This window comes from Zootoca vivipara, chromosome 9, assembly GCF_965207765.1.
Source record: "Zootoca vivipara chromosome 9, rZooViv2.hap1.1, whole genome shotgun sequence".
NCBI classification, from domain to species: Eukaryota; Metazoa; Chordata; class Lepidosauria; order Squamata; family Lacertidae; genus Zootoca; species Zootoca vivipara.
This window is the reverse complement of record NC_142592.1, coordinates 1,496,597-1,519,555: the sequence shown is the minus strand read 5'-3', so window position 1 is coordinate 1,519,555 and position 22,959 is coordinate 1,496,597. Positions and strand designations below refer to the sequence as shown.

The 22,959-nt window shown below is 41.4% G+C and overlaps 1 protein-coding gene across 3 annotated transcripts in view; it reads right to left on the bottom strand.

Annotated features, from left to right (window-relative positions):
- Positions 1 to 1,493: 1,493 nt before the first annotated feature.
- The window catches only part of BEND7 (BEN domain containing 7), a 56,480-nt gene continuing 35,014 nt past the window's right edge, over positions 1,494 to 22,959 (bottom strand). For all 3 annotated transcript variants that reach the window (XM_035127127.3, XM_035127128.3, XM_060279476.2), the window contains 4 exons: positions 16,361 to 16,586; positions 9,285 to 9,404; positions 6,889 to 6,939; positions 1,494 to 3,474 (listed from right to left, as the gene is read on the bottom strand). In XM_035127127.3, coding sequence (XP_034983018.2) covers positions 3,431 to 3,474; positions 6,889 to 6,939; positions 9,285 to 9,404; positions 16,361 to 16,586 — 441 coding nt within the window. In that variant the 3' untranslated portion in view covers positions 1,494 to 3,430. The remainder of the gene's footprint in view (positions 3,475 to 6,888; positions 6,940 to 9,284; positions 9,405 to 16,360; positions 16,587 to 22,959) is intronic.

Sequence of the window (22,959 nt, the reverse complement as noted above, 5' to 3'; positions counted from 1 at the left end):
AGATGTAGAATTTCCTCACCACATAAATTTGATGGTTCCCAGTGTTCTTTGCTTTTAGGCGTTGACTGGACACACATTTGTTTTCTCGGGCCGATTGAGAGCTGGGTTGCTGCTGGATTGTCTGAAAGTTTGGTTCTCTGCTCTCTCTGTGTTTTGTGTAGTGTATTAGGTACTACCCTGGGAACTTCAGGGTTGAAAGGCGAAATAGAAATTCAAATATTATTATTGTTTTCCATATTCAATCTGGAATGATATAGCCTGGCAACAGACATTCTACAGGGAGTTATTGCTTATTTATTTTAACACAAAAATAAACCCTGTCAAGCAGGAGCAAAATTCTATGCCTCAGCCACAAATGCAGTATCCCTTTCTCAAAACCTGTTCCTTTGATCCCCTCACACATTCTAGTTTTGGTTTTGTGTGGGGTTGCCAGTATCCCAACCATAGTGACTCCTGCTTAATACACCCACTATTTTTATTTCTTCTAGCTGTGGTGTAATTGAACATTGGACAAAATGGATACCCATTTCCTTTCTTGTTAAAAATTATCTGCTTCCTTTTCTCAGCTCCAGACAGATGTTTTCCCCCTACAGATAACTTCCAATAGCTGCTGCAATGTGTTTTTGAGAATGTTCTTCATACCTGGGCAGGGGGGTTGGAGAACAGAAACAATCTTTATTTTTTAGGATATACAGTTAATCCCAGGAGATGGAGCATCATAACAGAGACAGCCATCATGGCGGAACACAAACAGATGCAGATTCCCAGACACCATTAACTCCTGAACAGCCAAGGAGGTTCTGCATACACTTTACTACAATGCCAAGCCATCAGTTTACCATAACGTGAAAAAGCATAGGCAAACAAAATATGAATCCCATGTATCTTTCTAAAAAAAGTGTCCAAGTTATATAGGATGGGCATTAGAACATTTAGTTTAATACAGTATATAGATCACATTATTATCTTATACACACAAAGGAATCCATTGTCATCTCTATAAGCATATGACAAAGTGTATGTAGTACTTCTACACATGATCCTATCCATGTTTACTCACAAATAAGACCTGCTGATTTCAGCAGGCCTTGCTTACAAGCAAGTAAGGACAGGATTGAGGCCTCACTCAGTGAGATAGATAGAGGTAATGCAGAGGCTGATATACTGAAATATAGTTGCTTTTCTACGATGACAATGAAGGCCATTGCAAAGTTTTGTCCAGGGACAGAAATTCTAATGTTCCGTTTGCAGTATGGTTATCAACAGTGATGTAAATAGTCAGAGATATCTTAATATCTTTATTACGGTCATAGACCAGCAAAAGAGAGAGAAAAAACAATAATATATAAAATAGATAGTTCTTAAGTATCATCTTTGAGCAATACTGTGGCTGCTCGAGTATTGCTCAAAGTTGGTTCAGGCTTTTTGGACAAATTACTTTGTACTGCAATCTTTTCTGAACTATGTCTGAAAAGCACACACACCAGACACACTTGTTGAATTAGAGTAATTTATTGTGTGTTTTTTTCTGAACTTGACAGATTCCCAGAGATTGATAACACAACACAATCTTATGCACCAATTCACAACTAGTCCCTTGTTGGTTTTATTAAGAACATAGTAATTTAAAAAATAGCTAAATATGTACATATTAATAAAACTTATATACATAAGATTGAGATACTGGTACTTTTTTTTTTACCTAAATATGGAATGATTTCCTAATAAAACCTCTAAAAAGACTTCTGAAAAAATTTGAACAGTAGTCACAGTAAGTAGACAAGAATACTATTATTTTTAAGATTTATTAAAAGAATGCTGATTGTTGGTTAACTGTTACAATATGTATGCCTTCTTTGTAGATTTACTGGGGAGACTAAGTAGTTCTGTTCCAGAGGGAACAGTCTCTAAATCCTTTCCATCTCTAAGGAGAAAATGTACTTTTTAAAGACTGCAGTGCAAGTCAGGTTTATCTTGTCATCAAGAGAACACAGCCACATTTCAACAATTCCATGTGTAATAATTACACATTATGTGTAAAATTCCATGAAAGTGTTAAACTGCAGTAGAAGTAGTTATTCAGCCTGAGTTGAACAAACACAAAAGATTCTGCATAAACATCTACAGCAGTGTCTTCTGGTGTGCTTAAGATGACTATGAAATTTTCATTATATAACATTCATTAATCCTTCATTGGAAGTATGACCTTTTCATACACAGACTAGGACAGAAGCCCGATTCTTCAAAAGGTAACAAGAATACATAAACCATATCTTCAGTTGTTATTATGGGCTTTTGTGGTTAATAACCTTAAAGACCAGTGTATAAATTCATGAACATCCATGTCAAAGTTTCCTTTTGAAAGCAGAAATATAAAATAAGCCAAAAATATTTGGCAGGGAGCAGAACACTTGCATTATTTTTAACTCTGAGGAATGAGGTAAGGAGATCAATACACAATGGCGATAAATATATACGTTTTGGAAGGAATTTAATATAAATATTAGTTAACTGGCAAGTGATAAGATGGGATTATATATATATTAATATGATTTAGGGTTCATATTTTGTACACTGGCCTCTCTTTCCCAGTACCACCCATGATCCAGGGGATAACAAATATTAATATATCTGATAGAATATTAATATATCTGATTACAATGGAGTGTGTGGAGCTTGACCCAGAGGATGTTTGGTCATCTATCTGAAATTTCAAAAAACAAATCTGTCGTGGAAATTAATTTGCAGATTCTGGGCCAATTTCCTTCATCCTTGGCCTACAATATTCACAATATTCGTCTTGCAGGGCATTTGTCTTGCGAGGTACCACTGTACTTGTTCTGGACAAAACACCAGGCAATATATTAGCATCAATTAGTGGGGCTCTTATGGTCAAATACCATATTGCAACTTTTGCAGAGAAGAATTCTTGGCAATTTACCATCTTTTGCCAGGAAGGAAAATCAAAGGCTAAGGAAAGATGGGGAGGGGAAGGGTCTTCAGAACAGATGACTAATGATTCATTAACTTTGAAGCTTTTTAGTCCTTTGATTTCTGCACAAGAATCCAATTTGAAATGGGGTCCTTCAGAACACCTTTCTAAGGGAGGCCCTTAACTCTGTTAATGTTTCAATGTTTAATCAAAGATGGAACAAACAGCCAGCATGCATGCATATACTTATGTGGGGAAATGCAATCATAAAGACAAAAGTTGTTCTATTTCAGTGGTTATCAGATTAATTGCACTATATCCTTGCTGAACAAGTCTATTCTGATTAAAATAAGAAACAAGTAATTTTGTGGCTTTGTTACCCTATGTTACAAAAGCATGAACAAACTTAAGATTGAGGCCAGGATAGAGAACACAGATATTGAAGAAGTCTGAAAATAACGCTGGTGTCCTGCTCAAAAGTAAAGACGTCTGGATCTGCTAGTGAAACTCTGGTGCAGAATGTGTGGTTTCAAAGAGGTTACCTGAAAAAGAAGAGCTGGGCTTAGGAGCTGAGACACCAGTATTAAAAGTAACCTATGGATTTCAACATTAAAGTAATAAAAGGTGTTGTCTGCAATAGAATTAGAACACTAACAGGCTGTCCATAATTTATTTCTTGGTATGTATCTTTATTACAACCCCTGGGAATCACTTATGGAAAGGTATTAATTACTGTGAGGGAAATCCAGTACATAGAAGTGGTGAATAAGGGAGAGAACACATGGTGTGTATTAAGAGCAACAGGGAATTCATCTAAAAATATTACACACATGGATGGAGAACAAAGCACTTACATAACAATGCAAGGGAGGGTCTATCAAATATCTGAAATTAATCTGCAAAGTGGGAAGAACAGCACCGCTCTATTGAGGTTTTCCCCAAAACATAATACAGAGGGCACTTAAACAGAACTCTCCCACCCCACCCTCCCTACAAATATATATAATTATAATGATCTCCCCTCCCCTGATTGCTCACTTTTATTTTGGGTCACTTAATAATAATTTTATTATTTATACCCTCCCTATCTGGCTGGGTTTCCCTAGCCACTCTGGGAGGCCAACAGAATATAGCACAAATGATAACCCCCCCACAACCTGGAGAGTCATGTCCAGATAACAGTATTGGGAGATTGCATTGCAGGGCAAAAATATTGTCCCCAATGCTCTTCAACTTTGAAATGAAGCCACTGAATGAGGCCATTCAGCCTTTGGGGGCAGTGTGTCGTCTGTCCACTGGGAGTGGTAGCCAATGCTGCTGAAGCCAGAATTGGGATTCAAGATGACTTTAAGAGATTGGGGAACAGGGCCAAATGAACAAAACAAATTTCAGTAGGGACAAATAGGTTGAGAGAGCTGGGTCAGTTTAGCTTGGAAAAGAGGAGACTGAGAGGAGATAGGATAGCCATCTTCAAATGTCTCAAGGGCTGTCACATGGGAGGGTGAACAAGCTTGTTTTCTCCTGCTCTGGAGGGTAGGACTCAAACCAATGGCTTCAAGTTACAAGAAAGGCGATTTTGACTCAACATTCGGAAAAACTATCTGACAGTAAGAGCTGTTCAGCAGTGGAACAAGTCCCACAAGAGGTGGTGGACTCTCCTTCCTTGGGGGTTTTAAAGCAAGGTGGGTGGCCATCTGTCATGGATGCTTAAGCTGAGATTCCTGCATTACAGGGGGTTGGACTAGATGACCCTTGGGGAATCTTCCAACTCTACCATTCTATGATTTCCTAACATCTGAGTCAGAAGAGGCTATGCATAATCTGAATCGCTGTCCTAGTGATGGACTGGAGAAGGGCTAATAACCCAAAGTTGAACCCTGGGAAGATGGAGGAATGGCAGGTAGGTAGACTGGTCAGTTGCCTGTTCTGGATGAGGCTGCACTCCTCCTGAAAGAGCAGGCTTCTGGATCCATCTTTGCCGATGAAGGCTCAAGTAGAGGGCCCGTGACCAGCTACAGACATCCATTATGTACTTCAAGACTCAGTTATTGCAGTGTGCTCCATGTGGGCCTTCCCTTAGAGCTGGTCTAGAAGCTCCAGCTGGTGTAAAATGCTATGGCTAGACTGTTGGTAGGAACAGACAACCACCAGCACAAAGTTTCAGTGCTTAAAAGCCTAAAGGACCACTTGATGCCTTATATCAGGGCCCAGCCACTGAGGTCTCTAGGAGAGTTGCTGTTAGTAGTCCCCCCATGGCTCTGATGCACAGCCCGTATACACCAGAATCCATGCATTTGGTGTTGGGGTCCCCATTCTGTGGAACACCCTCTTGGAGGTGATAAACAGGCCCCCTCCCCACTGAACTTCAGGTGTTTGGTTTAGATTTAATTTTAGCAGGCATTTTAAGTAAGCTTTTCTGTTTTTATGGCTAATATTAGCTGATTTTTCTCCTTATGCACATTTTGCAGAAAGGAGACTAAAGAAATAAGATTTCTACTAATGTGTCTGCCTCTTTGTGTCTCACTTATAAACTTTTGCTAGTATAAAAATTAGCAGCACTAAGAAATTGCATGAGATGAAATGGGCACCAGTAAAATACTAAATAAAATTACTAAAGCAATTAAAAGCTGACATATAAAGACTTTGTTAAGGAAATTGATGGTCATGTCTTCTTACATAAATTGCTTTGATTGCTTGATTGGGTGTGGGGAGCAAGAGTAAGAGTGAAGAGATCTTTATAATGTCTGTGATCTGAGGACAGATTTATATATTCTGTAGTTACTGAGTACGAAAGCTTTCCCTAGACTTCTGATTGTTATAAGGTCACATTTTCAATGCTTCTCTGTAAAACCACTTCCGCATCCCCACAGAGGTGGTGTTGTGGGCTGGCCCCGACCGAACTCTCGCGATGGGGACTGAGAGCTCAGCCCCCTCGCGAGGTGGGAGTTCCCGCCTCCGTCAGACCTGGGCCGACCAATAGGGTTGGCTGGGAGGTGGGGCTTTGCCTCTTTGTCCTGAGCCTGCGGAGGTCAAGGCCTTATGGCACCCCCCCAACGGTGGCCATAGGAGGTGTTCCGGTAGATGTACGTCACTGGGCTCCTTTCTGGTGGTTAATTTCTCCCGGACTGTAACACACGGGTTGCAGTCGGATATAGCCGGTTAGGTTCCAATGCCTAAGCCAATACTGCTTAACATCCGTAACCAATAAAGTTGTGGCCTTTTCACCCACTTAAAATTTATTCATTGTGTCTTGTGTCTTATTTCACGGGGAGGGAGGGACATTGCCACACAATGAAGGACTCCTTGTGCACAGGCACAATGATGTCAGGAAGAAGGGTGTTGTCTGGCCTTCTTCCTGAATTGTAGTGTTTTATGTTCAGTCCCCTGCCTCCAGTGGAGGAGCATTTCAGCATGGAATAACCTCCACTCCCAGCACTATGGAACAGGCAGTGTGGACAGAGAGTAAGAAAATGTGAGGCATGTAGTGGCAAAGGAAAATGTAAGTTTAGGTAAAGGTAAAGGGACCCCTGACCGTTAGGTCCAGTCGCGGACGACTCTGGAGTTACAGCACTCATCTCGCTCTATAGGCCAAGGGAGCTGGTGTGTGTCCACAGACAGCTTCTGGGTCATGTGGCCAGCATGACTAAGCCACTTCTGGCAAACCAGAGCAGTGCACGGAAACGCCGTTTACCTTCCCGCTGGAGTGGTACCTATTTATCTACTTGCACTTTGACATGCTTTCGAACTGCTAGGTTGGCAGGAGCAGGGACCGAGCAACGGGAGCTCACCCCGTCGCGGGGATTTGAACCGCCGACCTTCTGATCAGCAAGCCCTAGGCTCTGTGGTTTAACCCACAGGTGTTATATTGTGCAAGGTTATTCCAGACAGCCCCATTCTAATGAGACTATAAGCAAACAAATGGCCAATTTGTTTTTATTAACCAACAGCTTTTTTACCTGTTTGTAGTAGAGAAAGGTCCAGTTTCTCATCACAGTCGGCTGTCTCTACTAAATAAAGACAATACATAAAATATATTATTTCTCCATAATACAATCAAAATTAAGTAAAACAGTAGTAATAAAATTAAATGGGAAAAGTGGTATGGAAAACAGGCAAGTGTACTACATGAATGCATCAAAACCCCTACAAATTAGAAGCATTTTAAGAACTTAGTGAATTCAAAGGAAGAGCTGCTCCATAAGACAATAACCAGTTCCCTTCAGAAGGTGACTGATAAATATCCAGTTCTCTGAAAAGTAGGTATAAATAATGCCAAATGTGATAGTTTGCTCCAAAGCTCTCACAGCGCCAACTCCATATACTACATGAATAGCTTTACAAGTCTCATGGTTGATAGTCATATTGCTTCATACACATGGAAAGATTTTTGCTGTACAGTATTTGTCTGCATTATGCAGGTACGGGTTTCATGATTTAAGCAGGTTAGCTCTACACCCACAAGGATGATATTCTGTCTCCACCTAAGCAGCAGTTAAACCAGGCATCCCCAAACTTCGGCCCTCCAGATTTTTGGACTACAATTCCCATCATCCCTGACCACTGGTCCTGTTAGCTAGGGATCATGGGAGTTGTAGGCCAAAACATCTGGAGGGCCACAGTTTGGGGATGCCTGATAAACACATCTCACATTTTTTACATTGGAAGCAATCACATCTTTTTAGGCCAACAGCAATTGTGCCAGAGTTTCACTGAACTTCCCATCAAGCAAAATGAGTGCTCCCAACACTAAACTGACTGAAGGACTATACTCAAGGGCAGAGCCTTGCATACAGAAGGTTCAATCCCTGGTCCCTAGAGTTAAATTGGAGCAGACGTTAGAAAGAGCTCTCTACCTGAGCCCTGGGACAGCCACTTTCAGTCACAGAAGACAATACTGGGCTACACAGGCTAATGAACTGATTTTATATCAGACAATTTCATATGGTCAAAAAGCAGTGTACATTAATGTCCACTTTAGGTTGGGAAAGGGACCATAAATCAATGTTGCTTTATTTTTATGGTTTTAGGTTGCTTCATGGAGAAGTAATATTGGGTTGTGATTTTTATTGCATTATTGTACTTAAGACTGTTATTGGTCCTTTTTAAATACTGTGTGCCTCTTTGGATATTTTTAAGTATGAAAGCAAAACTTACTTTTTTATAAAAAAACCCCTATATTCTCAGTGGATACTGTGTTATATAAAAATATTTCTTGTGATTCTTACCAAAGGGGTGTTGAGCATACACATTATACTCACTGAGTACCACAAACCTAGGTAATATTCTGATCTGCTTATATGTGCAAGAACCATGAGCCCCGCTCCCATGGGATATTAAAGTAGAGGTCTGGTTGTTGTTTTTTAATGGTACAGCAGTAATGAAAACTGACTGTGATGTTTAATACAAAACAGAAGCTATACAGTTGATGTTAAATGTCAAGCTTTACAGCAGATTATTTTCACCTCAAAAAGTCACAAGATCGTTTGAGTAAATGTTGCAGTTAGAAGTTGATTTCTGGAACCACACACAGAGCAAATGGTGAAATAGGTCTTCATCACCCAGAGGATTCTATAGCCCTCATGTTACAGGCATGTAAGGCACTCATGGTTTCAAGCTGGAGCGGGGCCTTGTTCCTTGCCCTGATGTCATCTTGCCATGCTATCACTGCCCTTTGGTCTTCTCATTATGTGCAGCTGGTGTGTTCAAGCAGCTACTTATGATCTGGGGTTCCCTATCAGATGGCAACATATGGTTGGAGGGTGCAGCTAGCATGTTCTGGCTTGAAACCTTGTGCGTTCCAAAGACAAGTAATGAATGAATAGGGCTTAAATTCTAACCACATTGACTCACAGGTCCACTGAAAGTGATGGAGTAGCTCAAGGAAATGTAAAAGCAGTGAAAACAAGGAAGCTGTACCACCAGTTCTTCACCAACCAGAACAAGTCTTAGAGAGGTTCTACCCTAAGCCTTGAGAACCCTGGCTCTGTTTCAGCTGAAGCTTTGGAATAATCACTCTAATGCAACAGTTTTAAAAAGGATGCACCAAGACAGGTGAGGAGTAACACCAGTTGTCTCAGTGAATCTCCTGAGGTCTGTAATGTCAAGCGCTGGCTTGCCATCATAAGACACAAAACATTTCAATGGAGGTGATTCAGATATTCAACTCTGAGTCATTATAACTAGTTGAGTGACAAGACTAAGAAATGTACATAGGCATAAACCAGCCCTTAGGAGCAGAGTCCTTCCTCAGTAATTCTTAAAGGCTGGGTTCAGGCTGCTCACTGTCATACTGTTTGTCTTGCCACCTTGCTATCTGCATTCATTCTGCTTTCTACCTCTAACCCTCCCTTACCTGAGCCTCTTTTTAACCGTCTTCTTGCCAGTTTGATTTGATCCTGAAGAATCTGTACCCAGTCTCTTGGGCCGGGTAGTTTATCCACATGGTTTGCAGTGCAGTATTTTTCTGTGAACACTAAAAACAGAAGGTACAAATAATCTCTTTAACAAAAGGTTGAAAAAGATGGAAAACTGCAAACCAAGGTTTAAGTAACCAGACACAAGCAAAGTAAAATCACAACAACATTCTACATTTTATATAAAATGTGAGAACTGGATGTTTACATTTTTGTAACTTAAAATCTCCATGATTGAGCAAAGTCAGCATGTAAATTTATTCTTCCCAAATGATTTTCTAAGTGCAGGAAGATACTAACATGAGAGACCTTCAGACAAACTAACTTGCAATATAAGTTTGGATTGTAGCTGTTTGAAAGCACTCAAATAACCAAGAGATTTTGCATATATTAGGTAAGCTAAGCACTCTGCAAATGTTTACCATGTTGAAAAACATTAGCAGAAGATGGCATTGACATTCCAGAAATATTATTAACTAGAAAGATCAGAGAACACCACAAAATATTGCCTTGGAATCTCCGGAACAAAGTGACACACGAAACTATGAAATTTGAAAACACAGTGGTAAAAAAGGTAAAGGGACCCCTGACCATTAGGTCCAGTCGTGACCGACTCTGGGGTTGCGCGCTCATCTCGCATTATTGGCCAAGGGAGCCGGCGTATAGCTTCCAGGTCATGTGGCCAGCATGACAAAGCCGCTTCTGGCAAACCAGAGCAGCACATGAAAACACCGTTTACCTTCCCGCTGTAGCAGTTCCTATTTATCTACTTGCATTTTGACGTGCTTTCGAACTGCTAGGTTGGCAGGAGCTGGGACCAAGCAACGGGAGCTCACCCCGTCACAGGGATTCGAACCGCCGACCTTCTGATCAGCAAGCCCTAGGCTCAGTGGTTTAACCACAGAGCCACCTGGGTCCACAGTGGTAACATGCACATAAAATGTTACTCAGATGAAGTGGAACAAGCCAAGACAAATTGTTGGGCTTACACACCTCTCTCCACACTTACTCTCCCCCATGCAGTCAGGAAGAAGACTTCTGAAAATTTTTATTTCATTTTTGGAGAATTCTGTTGTGAACCAGAGATCATGGTTCATGACAAACATATTATTTAAACAGGCTAGCTTTACAACCCATGGGTTAAATGTAATGCCAAGCTAGGCTCTCTGGTTCACATGCAATACTAAGCCAGGATTCCATAAAAGTGAAACTAAACCCAGCAGTGGCTGCAGTGGAAAGTGGATAGGGCAGCATGGGAGGCAGATGCTTTTGGTTGGGCTCCTTCCAGCTCAACCCATGTAGCACTAAACTACTGTTCAGCATTACATGCAAATATGACCAACATTTGGCTTTGATTCTATAAAACAGAATTAACAAGGGTAAACCTTTCATGCACATTTCAAGCTACATTTCATCTACACATCAGTGCTTTTTATGAACAGATGAATATATTTGACAACACTGCTTCCTCGTGAAACAAAATATTGACACGTCATTTTTTTAAAGTATTTTTTTAATTACAAAAGGGGAAAAGGAGATATAGATCATCTGTCTTAGTCTTCTGTGAAAGATTCAAAAAATATAATCAGGTATCTTTATAATAACATTTTACACTACTGTCTGAGTTCACTATTTATATGCCTTATTGCTCCCGGGCTGTTTAACCAGAATGGTCAGGAGTGGGAGTTGTTGTTGTTTAGTCGTTTAGTCGTGTCCGACTCTTCGTGACCCCACGGACCATAGCACGCCAGGCACTCCTGTCTTCCACTGCCTCCCGCAGTTTGGTCAAACTCATGTTCGTAGCTTCGAGAACACTGTCCAACCATCTTGTCCTCTGTCGTCCCCTTCTCCTAGTGCCCTCAATCTTTCCCAACATCAGGGTCTTTTCCAAGGATTCTTCTCTTCTCATGAGGTGGCCAAAGTATTGGAGCCTCAGCTTCATGATCTGTCCTTCCAGGGTGCACTCAGGGCTGATTTCCTTAAGAATTGATAGGTTTGATCTTCTTGCAGTCCATGGGACTCTCAAGAGTCTCCTCCAGCACCACAATTCAAAAGCATCAATTCTTCGGCGATCAGCCTTCTTTATGCTCCAGCTCTCAGTTCCATACATCACTACTGGGAAAACCATAGCTTTAACTATACGGACCTTTGTCGGCAAGGTGATGTCTCTGCTTTTTAAGATGCTGTCTAGGTTTGTCATTGCTTTTCTCCCAAGAAGCAGGCGTCTTTTAATTTCGTGACTGCTGTCACCATCTGCAGTGATCAAGGAGCCCAAGAAAGTAAAATCTCTCACTGCCTCCATTTCTTCCCCTTCTATTTGCCAGGAGGTGATGGGACCGGTGGCCATGATCTTGGTTTTTTTGATGTTGAGCTTCAGACCATATTTTGCGCTCTCCTCTTTCACCCTCATTAAAAGGTTCTTTAATTCCTCCTCGCTTTCTGCCATCAAGGTTGTGTCATCAGCATATCTGAGGTTGTTGATATTTCTTCCGGCAATCTTAATTCCGGCTTGGGATTCATCTAGTCCAGCCTTTCGCATGATGAATTCTGCATATAAGTTAAATAAGCAGGGAGACAATATACAACCTTGTCGTACTCCTTTCCCAATTTTGAACCAATCAGTTGTTCCATATCCAGTTCTAACTGTAGCTTCTTGTCCCACATAGAGATTTCTCAGCAGACAGATGAGGTGATCAGGCACTCCCATTTCTTTAAGAACTTGCCATAGTTTACTGTGGTCGACACAGTCAAAGGCTTTTGCATAGTCAATGAAGCAGAAGTAGACGTTTTTCTGGAACTCTCTAGCTTTCTCCATAATCCAGCGCATGTTTGCTATTTGGTCTCTGGTTCCTCTGCCCTTTCGAAATCCAGCTTGCACTTCTGGGAGTTCTCGGTCCACATACTGCCTAAGCCTGCCTTGTAGAATTTTGAGCATAACCTTGCTAGCGTGTGAAATGAGTGCAATTGTGCGGTAGTTGGAGCATTCTTTGGCACTGCCCTTCTTTGGAATTGGGATGTAGACTGATCTTCTCCAATCCTCTGGCCATTGCTGAGTTTTCCAAACTTGCTGGCATATTGGGTGTAGCACCTTAACAGCATCATCTTTTGAAATTTTAAATAGTTCAGCTGGAATATCATCACTTCCACTGGCCTTGTTATTAGCAGTGCTTTCTAAGGCCCATTTGACTTCACTCTCCAAGATGTCTGGCTCAAGGTCAGCAACCACACTACCTGGGGTGTACGAGACCTCCATATCTTTCTGGTATAATTCCTCTGTGTATTCTTGCCACCTCTTCTTGATGTCTTCTGCTTCTGTTAGGTCCTTACCACTTTTGTCCTTGATTATGGTAATCTTTGTACGAAATGTGGGAGTACGAGGAAGTAAAGAAAAACAGGAAGTATTTCAGTGCGGTTGGGGAACTGGTGGCCTTTAACCTGAGAGACAGCCTCAGATGCTCCTTACAACAACAGCAGCTTTGAATGAAGGATGAATGTCAGCTATGCTATCACCAGGCAAATGACCAATCAGCTCCTCTCGCTGCCCTACTTGCATGTTTCATGCAGCCAACCTCAATTCCTCCACTGTACTTCCTGATTAAGAACTATCCAAGAAATAGAGCCAAGCATGGAGCCATGCAGGCCTCTAACATGGCCCCAACGATGAGCTAAAACAGCCTGGCTTCACCCCAGTGGTCAACCCCAAGGACCACAAGGTCTTAGAAGGGTCCTTCCCTGCTCTCTCCACCAGACCCCTGGATGCTTTTTATTTGATATTCCCAAGATGTAACACTCCATTGATTTCCTAGATCTGTACCCATATTTCAGTTAGGAAATCAATAGTTTTCATTGATAGGCAACATTGCATTTTTGGCAACTTAAGATGTTGGGGGGGGGGCCCTACCAGGGAAGAGAGCTGATATTTGCTCCCATTCAAAAGTGCCACCACACATCCACAACGGAAGTGTGCCCAGGGGCACAACAATCAGCTGACAGTCAGACCTTGTGATTAGTGGTGCCTGCAAAGCCCCTCTTGGATCAGTCACATGTTTATCCATCCCATTATAGGTCAAGTGGGTGTGGGTGTGGCTTGGCCCAAACGGTCTCATGGGCCAAATGGGGAGGCCTGGTGGGCCTATAGAGGCCTGTGGGCTAGAGGTTCCCCACTACAGTTGTAGCTCAAAATATATTTGGGGGGAGGGCAAGTTGGGGAAAGCTGGGCTAAAGACCTGAGGAACAGGTAAAAGTGAGGCAGTGAACAAAGGCAACAGTCCAGGTAGACAAAGATGGGCTATGGGGAGAAATGTGTAGCAAAGCCAGCTTTAAAAAGTACCCAAACCACACACTAAGCTACAAGCCCATCTTTAAGGCTTCACTTCTGCAAACATTCTCATCCTTTGATGACCATCACTCTACTATTAAAAATACCAGATGTAAAAAAGGGGGGGAATACTCTGAAATTTTCTTTGCTTAAAAGTGCACATTTCTAAAGTGCGAGAGAACAACTGTCATTGATATAAAACTACCCAGTAAACATTTTTCTTTACACTCTTAATTGATTCATTGAGTAGAGCCAAAAGTATGATTACAGAACATCTGAAAGGGCTACAGAGGAACCCAGTGGCAATGCTGCAAAGAACATCTTTTCATTCTTAGTGAGATCTTACACTGGCTGAGCCACCACAAGGGATAAATGGGCCCATAGTATCCAGCCGAACAGCTCTTGGAAGGCAGAACGTGCAAATGGAGCCAGGCAGAGTTAAGTTCCACAGGGTGCCTGCCATCCCTTGTGTTTGCTTCTGGGAGAGGAACCCCCATCCAGCATATCAAAGTCCTCAATGCAGCATCCCTTGTGTGATACCATAAAGACAATATAAAGAGAGCCCTCTTATTATAAACAGTGCCTAGCAGTACCACTCCAGATACTATCAGCTGCTGGATGTAACTGAAAATGATCAGTATTTGAGAACAGCCTTAGGTTAGGGCATTGATGGGGAACTTATGGCACTACAGACACTGCTGAACTCCACCTTTGATCAGTTTCAACCAGTAAGACCAATGATCTGGGAACAATAGAAGCTGTAGTCCAGGAACAACTGGTGAGCCATAGACTTCAGATTTCTGAAGTAGCAGGCTGGTGCTGACAAAGCCCCTGAAGCTAAACGGAACCATATTGATACCTCCAGATTAAAATGGCTATGCTCAGGTATGCAGGATAAAACACAATACAGTGTTACCTCTACTTACGAATAACTCTACATACGAATGTTTCTACTTACGAATGGAGCTCCGTCCGCCATCTTGGATGCGGTTTAGATAGGATTTTTTTCTACTTACGAATTTTTATATAGGGTTGCTTCTACTTACGAATTTTTTCTCCCAATGCATTCCTATGGGATTCGACTTACAATTTTTTTCGACTTACGAATGTGCATTCGGAACGCATTAAATTCGTAAGTAGAGGTACCACTGTACAAACAAGTGAAGGCAGTTTGCCTGACTGGCAGCATATATGTAAGCCGCCTCCCCATTTTCAGTGCTCACTTCAAGTTCTGTCTTACAAGTCAAAAGCAACAGCTAATGTCAGATTAGTAACTAGGCTAAATATGATGTGGAGTGGGACTCCAGTTAGATTTGGACTTACACACAAGTATAGTTGCCGGGAGATTGTGTGCAATAAGCACAAACCCTAGTTCCTAATTTTTTTATCCACCTCTCTGAACAAGAAGAGCAGCAGCCACAATCCCTGCTATACAAACCAAACTGGGCTTGCTTGTCCCACCTGCATGGCAAGGGCTGGGTTCCTGATTCCATAGCTGTCTGCAGGAATGGCACCAGACAGAGGAAGACATACAGGTCAGAGAGCTATTTGGCTCCACAATGTGAACCAGCAAACCACCCTCTCTACCTTTCCATTCCACACAGAGCTATCATAGCCAGCAACATGTTTGGCTAGGGTATATTGTTTATTTTATTTATTTATCAAAATGTATGCACCACTTAATCAAAAGAAACATTTTAAGCTGTTAACATAAAATCTTGCAGCAGCATCACTGCTGCAACCCCAATGCCCCAAGAATGTTGTAGGTGAAATAATTAATTTGTAGTTGGAAATTTCAAAGAAATGGGGGCCAGAGAATACAACTCTTAAAAATCCATGGTGTGCTTCCTAATATCTACATTTTAAACCAACATTTTATTTCATTGACCCTCAATAGCATTTTGCCATCCCTATCATTATGTTAGGGATGATAATCATTATATTTAATAATTTCATTTCTCACAAAAGAAGATCATCATACACAGTTGCATAATGAGCTTTCTTCAATGCTGTTCTGTAAGCACCACATCAAAAAGGTTCAGTTAAGACAGAGGCCCAGTGAAAACAAGCATCTTGTTGTGCAGTAAAATACACACTGAACCATTTTAAACTGTAGGTTGGAAACTGCATATTTGAATGATTCCCCCATTTCCAAAAAAGTATCCCTGCATGTGTGTTCACATATTACATTAAATAAGTGTAGAATCTTTGTACTTGTGTATACCAACAATTGAGCTGTATATTTGTACTATTATTCACCTGTAACATTCAATGAATGTGCAGTCCATGCACACAATAGTTGAGATGTACAAATCAGCAAGTGTACAGTCTTTCACACAAGCCCTTGTACACGTGTAGTGCCAGTTTGGAGCTGTGTTCCGTGTTAACGAGGGAACAAGTCTTAAATGTGATGAAGGATTCTGGCATGATGGTTTAATGTCATTAGTGATATGTGTGCAGTACTACATTTCGTTATTCCTCAACCTACAATCTGAAATGATGTAGTCCTGAAACAGTTTGACCATGCAAAAGGTTGTTGATTCAGATCAGACAATCAGAAACACATAGCCAAGGCTGGCTTGCAGATGAGCTTGAAAAATGTGTAAAGATCACCAGTGTTTTTAGCAACTCCCAAAATGTGAAACAGCATAACCACTAGATGATATATATATATATATATTAAAAAGAAAACAATACCTTTTATTGCACCCACAATATTTTGGTCTAGTCCTTTTCGGTTGTCATTGAGACCTCTTTTCCTCTTGCCATTGGGTAAAGAGTTGGCCAAGGTCTTGTCATCAAAAAATGCACACACCAGCTTTCGAAACAGCAGACTTCCTGAACGCGTGTAATTTGCTAATATAGAGTCCAGTTGTGATTTCGGCATAAAGACGTCAAAGCCTTCAGCAAGTTGCACTTCTGGCTACCAAAAGAATATCAATGCTTTATTAGCACCTATTTCATAACTATTTTGTCAACAAATGACATCCAAGGAAAATATGTTGACATCAACACACCTACTAGACTTTTTTGACACCAGAATAGACACCTATTTCATTGAAATAAAAGTTATCAACTGAGTATAACAAAATGCACATCAAAACGTGCTATGTCCATTATCTTTACGAAATGATAATTACTAGAACAGGGGGAAATCCCAAGGAGCTAGTTACCTGGATGTTAATGAATTTAATGCAGGCAACTGCATTTATGAAATATTTATTCAGTACAGCAGCAGCTTTGAATAATTGGATACTGCCGATTAGGAATTTGAACTAAAATTACTATGGCTACAATCCTGCACTCACTGTTAAATGTTTAATCCCACCATAATAAACTGTAGTGATCACATTACTTGAAATCTAAGCAAGTAATATAAGGAAACAAAAGTCAGAGTATAAGAACAATAATATTTGTTGCTCAACACCTATTTCGTCCAAAAGCTGCATGCCACTTGCCCCTGGGAATTTCAAGAGCAGGACATGAAGGCTTCATTTAACTATTATGACTAACAGTCATTGATCAACTTACCTTCCATTTATTTGGTGAATCCCCCTTCAAAGCTATTTCAGCTTGTGCTTTTCATCACGCCTTATGTTATATGTTAATGACATGTTGCATGAAAAAGCCCTTCTATTTATCTTTGATTCCCAACTGCAAATTCAGCTTAAGAACTTACAATAACTGGCTCTAGGGCAAGATCTGATTCTGGAATCAGTTTTTATCAGTGAACACAAGTAAATTGTTTTACAAAATGGCATTCTAATTTATTAATTTAGGAATAGCAGTTTTTCAAATTACCCACAGCAGCTTACGAGAACTTCTTGAATTGCCACCTTTCAGAGTAAGACAAAGTGACTCCACTTAATTCTGTTCTCAAATGGAGGACAAAAGGTTACTTTAGCTGATATTCCCTTCCCTCTGCATCTCTTTGCACATCCCACCCCACAAGACTGCTCCAGAGGCTTAGGGGGACCCGTTGGAACAGCATGAAGTGGCAACGAGGTTGGTAGGAGAAAGGGGAATTTGCTGGAGCAAAAAGGCTTCCATGAGCAGAAGGACATAATGGAATACAACCCATAATGTTTATTTCTAGAATTTTCACTATAATACCCGTGACATTTCTTTTCCTAAAATTTAGTTTAAAAAGAAACAAATCTAGAAAAGTTAATATACTGAGGCTACAAAAATGTATTTACAATTTAGTGTCGTCTGCTCACTATTCCTACTTATGGCCCCAAACCCTACATAATTTATTGGTGTATATCATAAGTAAAAGGCGAATTCCTGCTCAAACCCACATCAAACCTGGCTTTGGAAAGGCAACAAAAGTGCTGTTGGGGGTGTGTGTGTCAAATGTTGCTGATGACTACCCTGCTTTAAGCCAAGGACATAATTATTCCCATCTTATTTGGATATAACTACTGTATAATAATTGTTCCCTTCAGGGTTCTGCTTCCACTCTTTTTCTACTTATATTCCTGCTTCTCTGTCTCCATCCAACCAGTTACTGGACTCCCAGTGCCTTAACTCTCCTAGCAGCAGATGTCTTTCAATAGCCCCCTGGTTCCCTCCGGTTAAACCCTGTCAACTGCATACAATTTATCCTTGACAAAGGTCTTGTAGGAACTTTCTGTCCCAGCCATACTGACTTTTCCTTGTCTTCACAGGCAGTCTCCCTCCCTCATCTAGTAGTTAGGGGACTTGCAAGCAACAGACAAGAACCAGTTTTTAGCTTATTATGTGCAATCATTTTAAGGCAATGGTTCTGCCACGCCACAGTTGAGCTCTTCCAGTATGAGCTGTGCTTTCCCTCTTTTATAGCCAGCAATGAAAACATTTCACTTCTGCAGATAAAGCCCCTGTTAGCTCTCACATATTCTCCTGACATAACTCTAAATGATTTCTCCCTGTAAAAGCCAAATATATCAATAATCTCAGCCAATTTATCAATAGCCAATTTAACCAACTGAGAGGGAATGATTCTTTGTACATTTGAGAATTTGGTTGGAAACAAAAGGAGTTATTTCAATATCCACCCTGCCATATTTTTAGACCTTTAAGCGGGTGACAACAGTTTAACACAAGCAGACTAAAATATAATTTAGCTAAATAATCTTGTGGGGTATACTTAAGATAACAATGATGTTTTTTTAGAAAAGGATGGTGCAATTACTAAGATTCAGCATGGGTTTCTCAAAAATAAGTCATACCAGACAAATCTCATTTTTTTCTTTTTTTTGTTGGAGTTACAAGCTTGGTGGATCAGAGAAATGCTGTGGAAATAGTTTATCTTGATTTCAGTAAGGCTTTTGACAAAGTTCCCCATCATATTTTTGCGAGGAAGCTGGTAAAATATGGGTTGAATAACTGTTAGGTGGATTTGTAGCTGATTGACTGACCGAACCCACAGAGTAATCATTAATGGTTCCTTGTTATCCTGGAAAAAAGTGACAAGTGGGGTGCTGCAGGGTTCAACATCTTTATAATTGACTCGGATGAAGGAATTGAGGGGATGCTCATCAAATTTGCAGATGACACCAAACCGGGAGGGGTAGCTAATGCTGCAAAAGAAAATAATCAGGATTCAAGATGACCTTAACAGATAGAACTGGGCCCAAGCTAACAAAATGAATTTCAATAGGGACAAACGTAAGGTTCCGCACTTAGGCAGGATGAACCAGATACACAAATATAAGATGGGGGGACACCTGGCTTACTAGCAGAAAATGTGAAAAGGATCTAGGCGCCTTAGTGGACCACAAGTTGAACACAAGTCAACAGTGTGATGCAGCAGCAAAAAAAGCTAATGCTACTCTAGGTTGCATCAACAGTAGTGTCCAGATCAAGGAAAGTAATAGTACCACTCTATTCTGTCTTGGTCAGACCACACCTGGAATACTATGTCTAATTCTGGGCACCATAATTTAAGAAAGATGTTGACCAGCTGGAAGGTGTGCAGAGGAGATGGTCAAGGGTCTGGAAACCAAGCCTTATAAGGAACGGTGGAAGGAACTGGGTATGTTTAGCCTGGAAAAGAGAAGACTAAGAGAAATATGATAGCCATCTTCAAATATATTTCAAGGGCTGTCACATGGAAGAGGGAACAAGCTGTTTTTCTCCTGCTCTGGAGGGTAGGACACAAACCAATGGCTTCAATTTACAACGAAGGAGATCCTGACTAAACATCAGGAAGAACTTTCTGGCAGTCAGAGCTGTTCAACAGTGAAACTGTCTCCCTCGGGAGGTTGTGGACTCTCCTTCACTGGAGGCTTTTAAGCAGATGTTGGATGGCCATATGTCTTGGGGGCTTTAGCTGAGATTCCTGAATTGTGCAGGTTACACTAGATGACCCTTGGGGGTCCCTTTCAATTCTACAACTCTATACCTAGGTTATCTATTCAGATTGCATTTCATATCCTCAGATGAACCTCATTTTTCAAAATAAAAAATCCCACACTAAAAAAACTGCCACAAGGCAGAGTGTCCTTGGTCACACAAAGTTGGAAAAAATATCCTCTTGTCCTCAGAGCAGCTGTCTCCACACATTGTTTCCAGTGCTTAATAATAAAGGTAGAGAGGTATCTTGAAATGTGTGCCACATTTTGTTTGGATTACAGCTTCACGGCTGATTTGTATGAGTTCCCTTGAGAAATCTTTCCTTTCAAATTGATTGATATTAGCTGTGCATTACAACAAGAGAGTTTCCAGTGACCAGGCTATTACACAATAACCACAATAATTATGGAAAAAACATGACCATGGATCTACATATTAGAAAACCAATATCCCTGTATTGCAAAAGGTAGAAATATGTTTAACAGGGACTCTTCACAGGCAATCCCTAGTCTCAATTACAGATGCAATTAATGTGTTTTGTACATTTGTGTGTGTGTGTGTGTTTTATAAATGAATCAGTCTGTACCCTAGTCACATATTTTGAGGGGTGTGTGTGCTGATTTATTCCAGATTCCTTCAGTAGCAAATTATCCTTCAATTGCACGCAATCAGTACCCAATTGAGCTTCACATGGACATTTCCAAGTATGATTTATAGCCAAATAGAGTTTGTTAACATAGGATAATCAAGGCAATGGTGTACATGATTAAACACAAATGAAAGAATTGCCAAAACTTTTGTTTTGCTAAAATTTGCAAGCAGAAAATTAGATTTAGTCCAAGCATTTCTGAATATTTTAATTGATTAAAACAGAACTCCTTTGCCAAATCTATACAAATTATTTGCTTTGCATGGAAAACAAACAGAACATTTACTTAGAAGGAGGGCACTCAATTGCTTCTTAGTCACAAAGGTAGATAGCATTTTGAGGCAATCCTATGCCCAGTTCCCAGTTACCTGTGAATAATATCCACTGAACATACCGGGGCTTACCAGTGGTGTAGTGTAGGTTGCCAGCAACCAGGGCAAGCTAAGTATTGTGCACCCTAAAAAGTAGTGGTGGCGGCGTCAGACACCTGCCAGCCCCGGAGGCAGCTCCTGGGTTTGTCTCATGCCTCTGTCCAAAGACCATGCCGGGATGGGCTTCTGAAAGCATGGAGGGGGGCCAGAGCCCTGCCCTGTGCTTTGCCCAGAAAACCAGAGAGACCTCTGGATGAGGGGAAAGACTGCTGCTCCCTCCACTTTGGAGGTCAAATCTCCCTCCAGCAGTGCTTGTGGGAAGGTGTTCACCAGGTGCCACCTTGTTCCCAAAGTGGGGTGCCTGCCAAGGCCACTTGGGTGAGAGCCCGGGTCTAAGGAGGTCACTCCCCAGAACGGAACAGGCAAGCATGGCCCTCCCCTGCTGCCAACCAGCTCTCCTCTCCTACCTACCTCCCCCCCCCCCCAGACACTTACTTTCAGCCATCTGGAGCATGTTCACCTCCAGCCCCTTGAAGGTCTTGTTGGCCAGCTCCTTGAGGGCACACAGCAACGAGGCAGGAGCAAGCATGGTGTTATCATCCCAGTTTGCCAGCCCCTCTGAGCCGCCCCCACCAGCTTTGAGCGTGGAAGCTCCTCTCCTCTCCCTGCCCCTATTGCCCGCTGGATCTGGGCTTAGGAGTAGAGCGCTGGCACACGGGGCGCCTCACAGCCATCCTCTTGCCTGGCTTCTCTTGGCACAACTTAGGGAGGGGTGTCCCGTTGGGTCTTCCTTGCCTCTGGCCACCAGTGAGTCCAGTTAAGTCCTAGCCAAGCCCACCTGGGCACTCCAGCCTTAAAGGAGGGCCATCAATTTCCTGGGAAATTTTTGTACACATGCCCAAATGCACCCAGGGCCACCGCCCCTCTTGCCTCCTCCCTGGGAATTACTTCTGCACAGGTTGTACTGGTAGTAATTAATTAGAGTAAATCTAACTTGCAATTTATGTTGTATAAACCTCCATTGAAAGAATCCAAAACCAGTATTGGGGTAAAATGTACCCCAAGACAGTCAAACAACCTAGTTATGGGATATTGTTTGTATAGTTAAATTCACAAATACGATGAGAAACCAGAGAAGGCAGAGTGTATTTATATAATGTAAAGTACAAATCTACACAATAACATATTTTGTCTAACCACAGTTTTTTCAAAACAGAAAAATATATATAGTGCCATTAACAGACAAGTCCCAGACAAGCTGGCTATACAGACTAAGCCCAGGGTTTGATCAGCTCTAGATTTAGGTATAACAGGAAGTGATGTCTTTTGGAATGTTCACGCCATGGAGGGCTGTTCAGGTTCCCAATAATACAGGCATTTCAGCAGGCAATACCCACATTCCTTTAATTTAAAAGGAAAGTATTGGCCACCATGTGGAGAGCATGTGGTCCTATGTGCCCACATCCAGTGCTATTAGTCTACAAAAAGAGGTGCCTTCCAGAGCTCACCATGGACCTTTCCTGTGTTCTGTTAAAAATGCAATAGTGCCCACCTGAGGTGTGCTGGAGCTGAACTCCGGGGGGGGGGGGGGTTGAGTCCTGCCTGCACCTTTAGTTTTCTAATAATAAGTAATGCCCTCAGGTTTGAATTTCTGATCTGTGATTCTTACATGGAAGAAATTAGAATTCTCTTACACATAACAAGTGTCAAATCTTTAGAAGCAGCTTGGCACTAACCACTTTTGTTTTTTTCATTAAAAGCTGCTAGACAGGTCACAATCTGCATTTAACACAATCTGGGTTTAACCCTTACCATCCCTTCTTCCTTGCTTCCACCCTACTCAAATAGAAGAGCTTTCCATCTGTTCAATACAGTGATGCCTCGCAAGACGAAATTAATTCATTCCGCGAGTCGTTTTGTATTGCGAAAATTTCGTC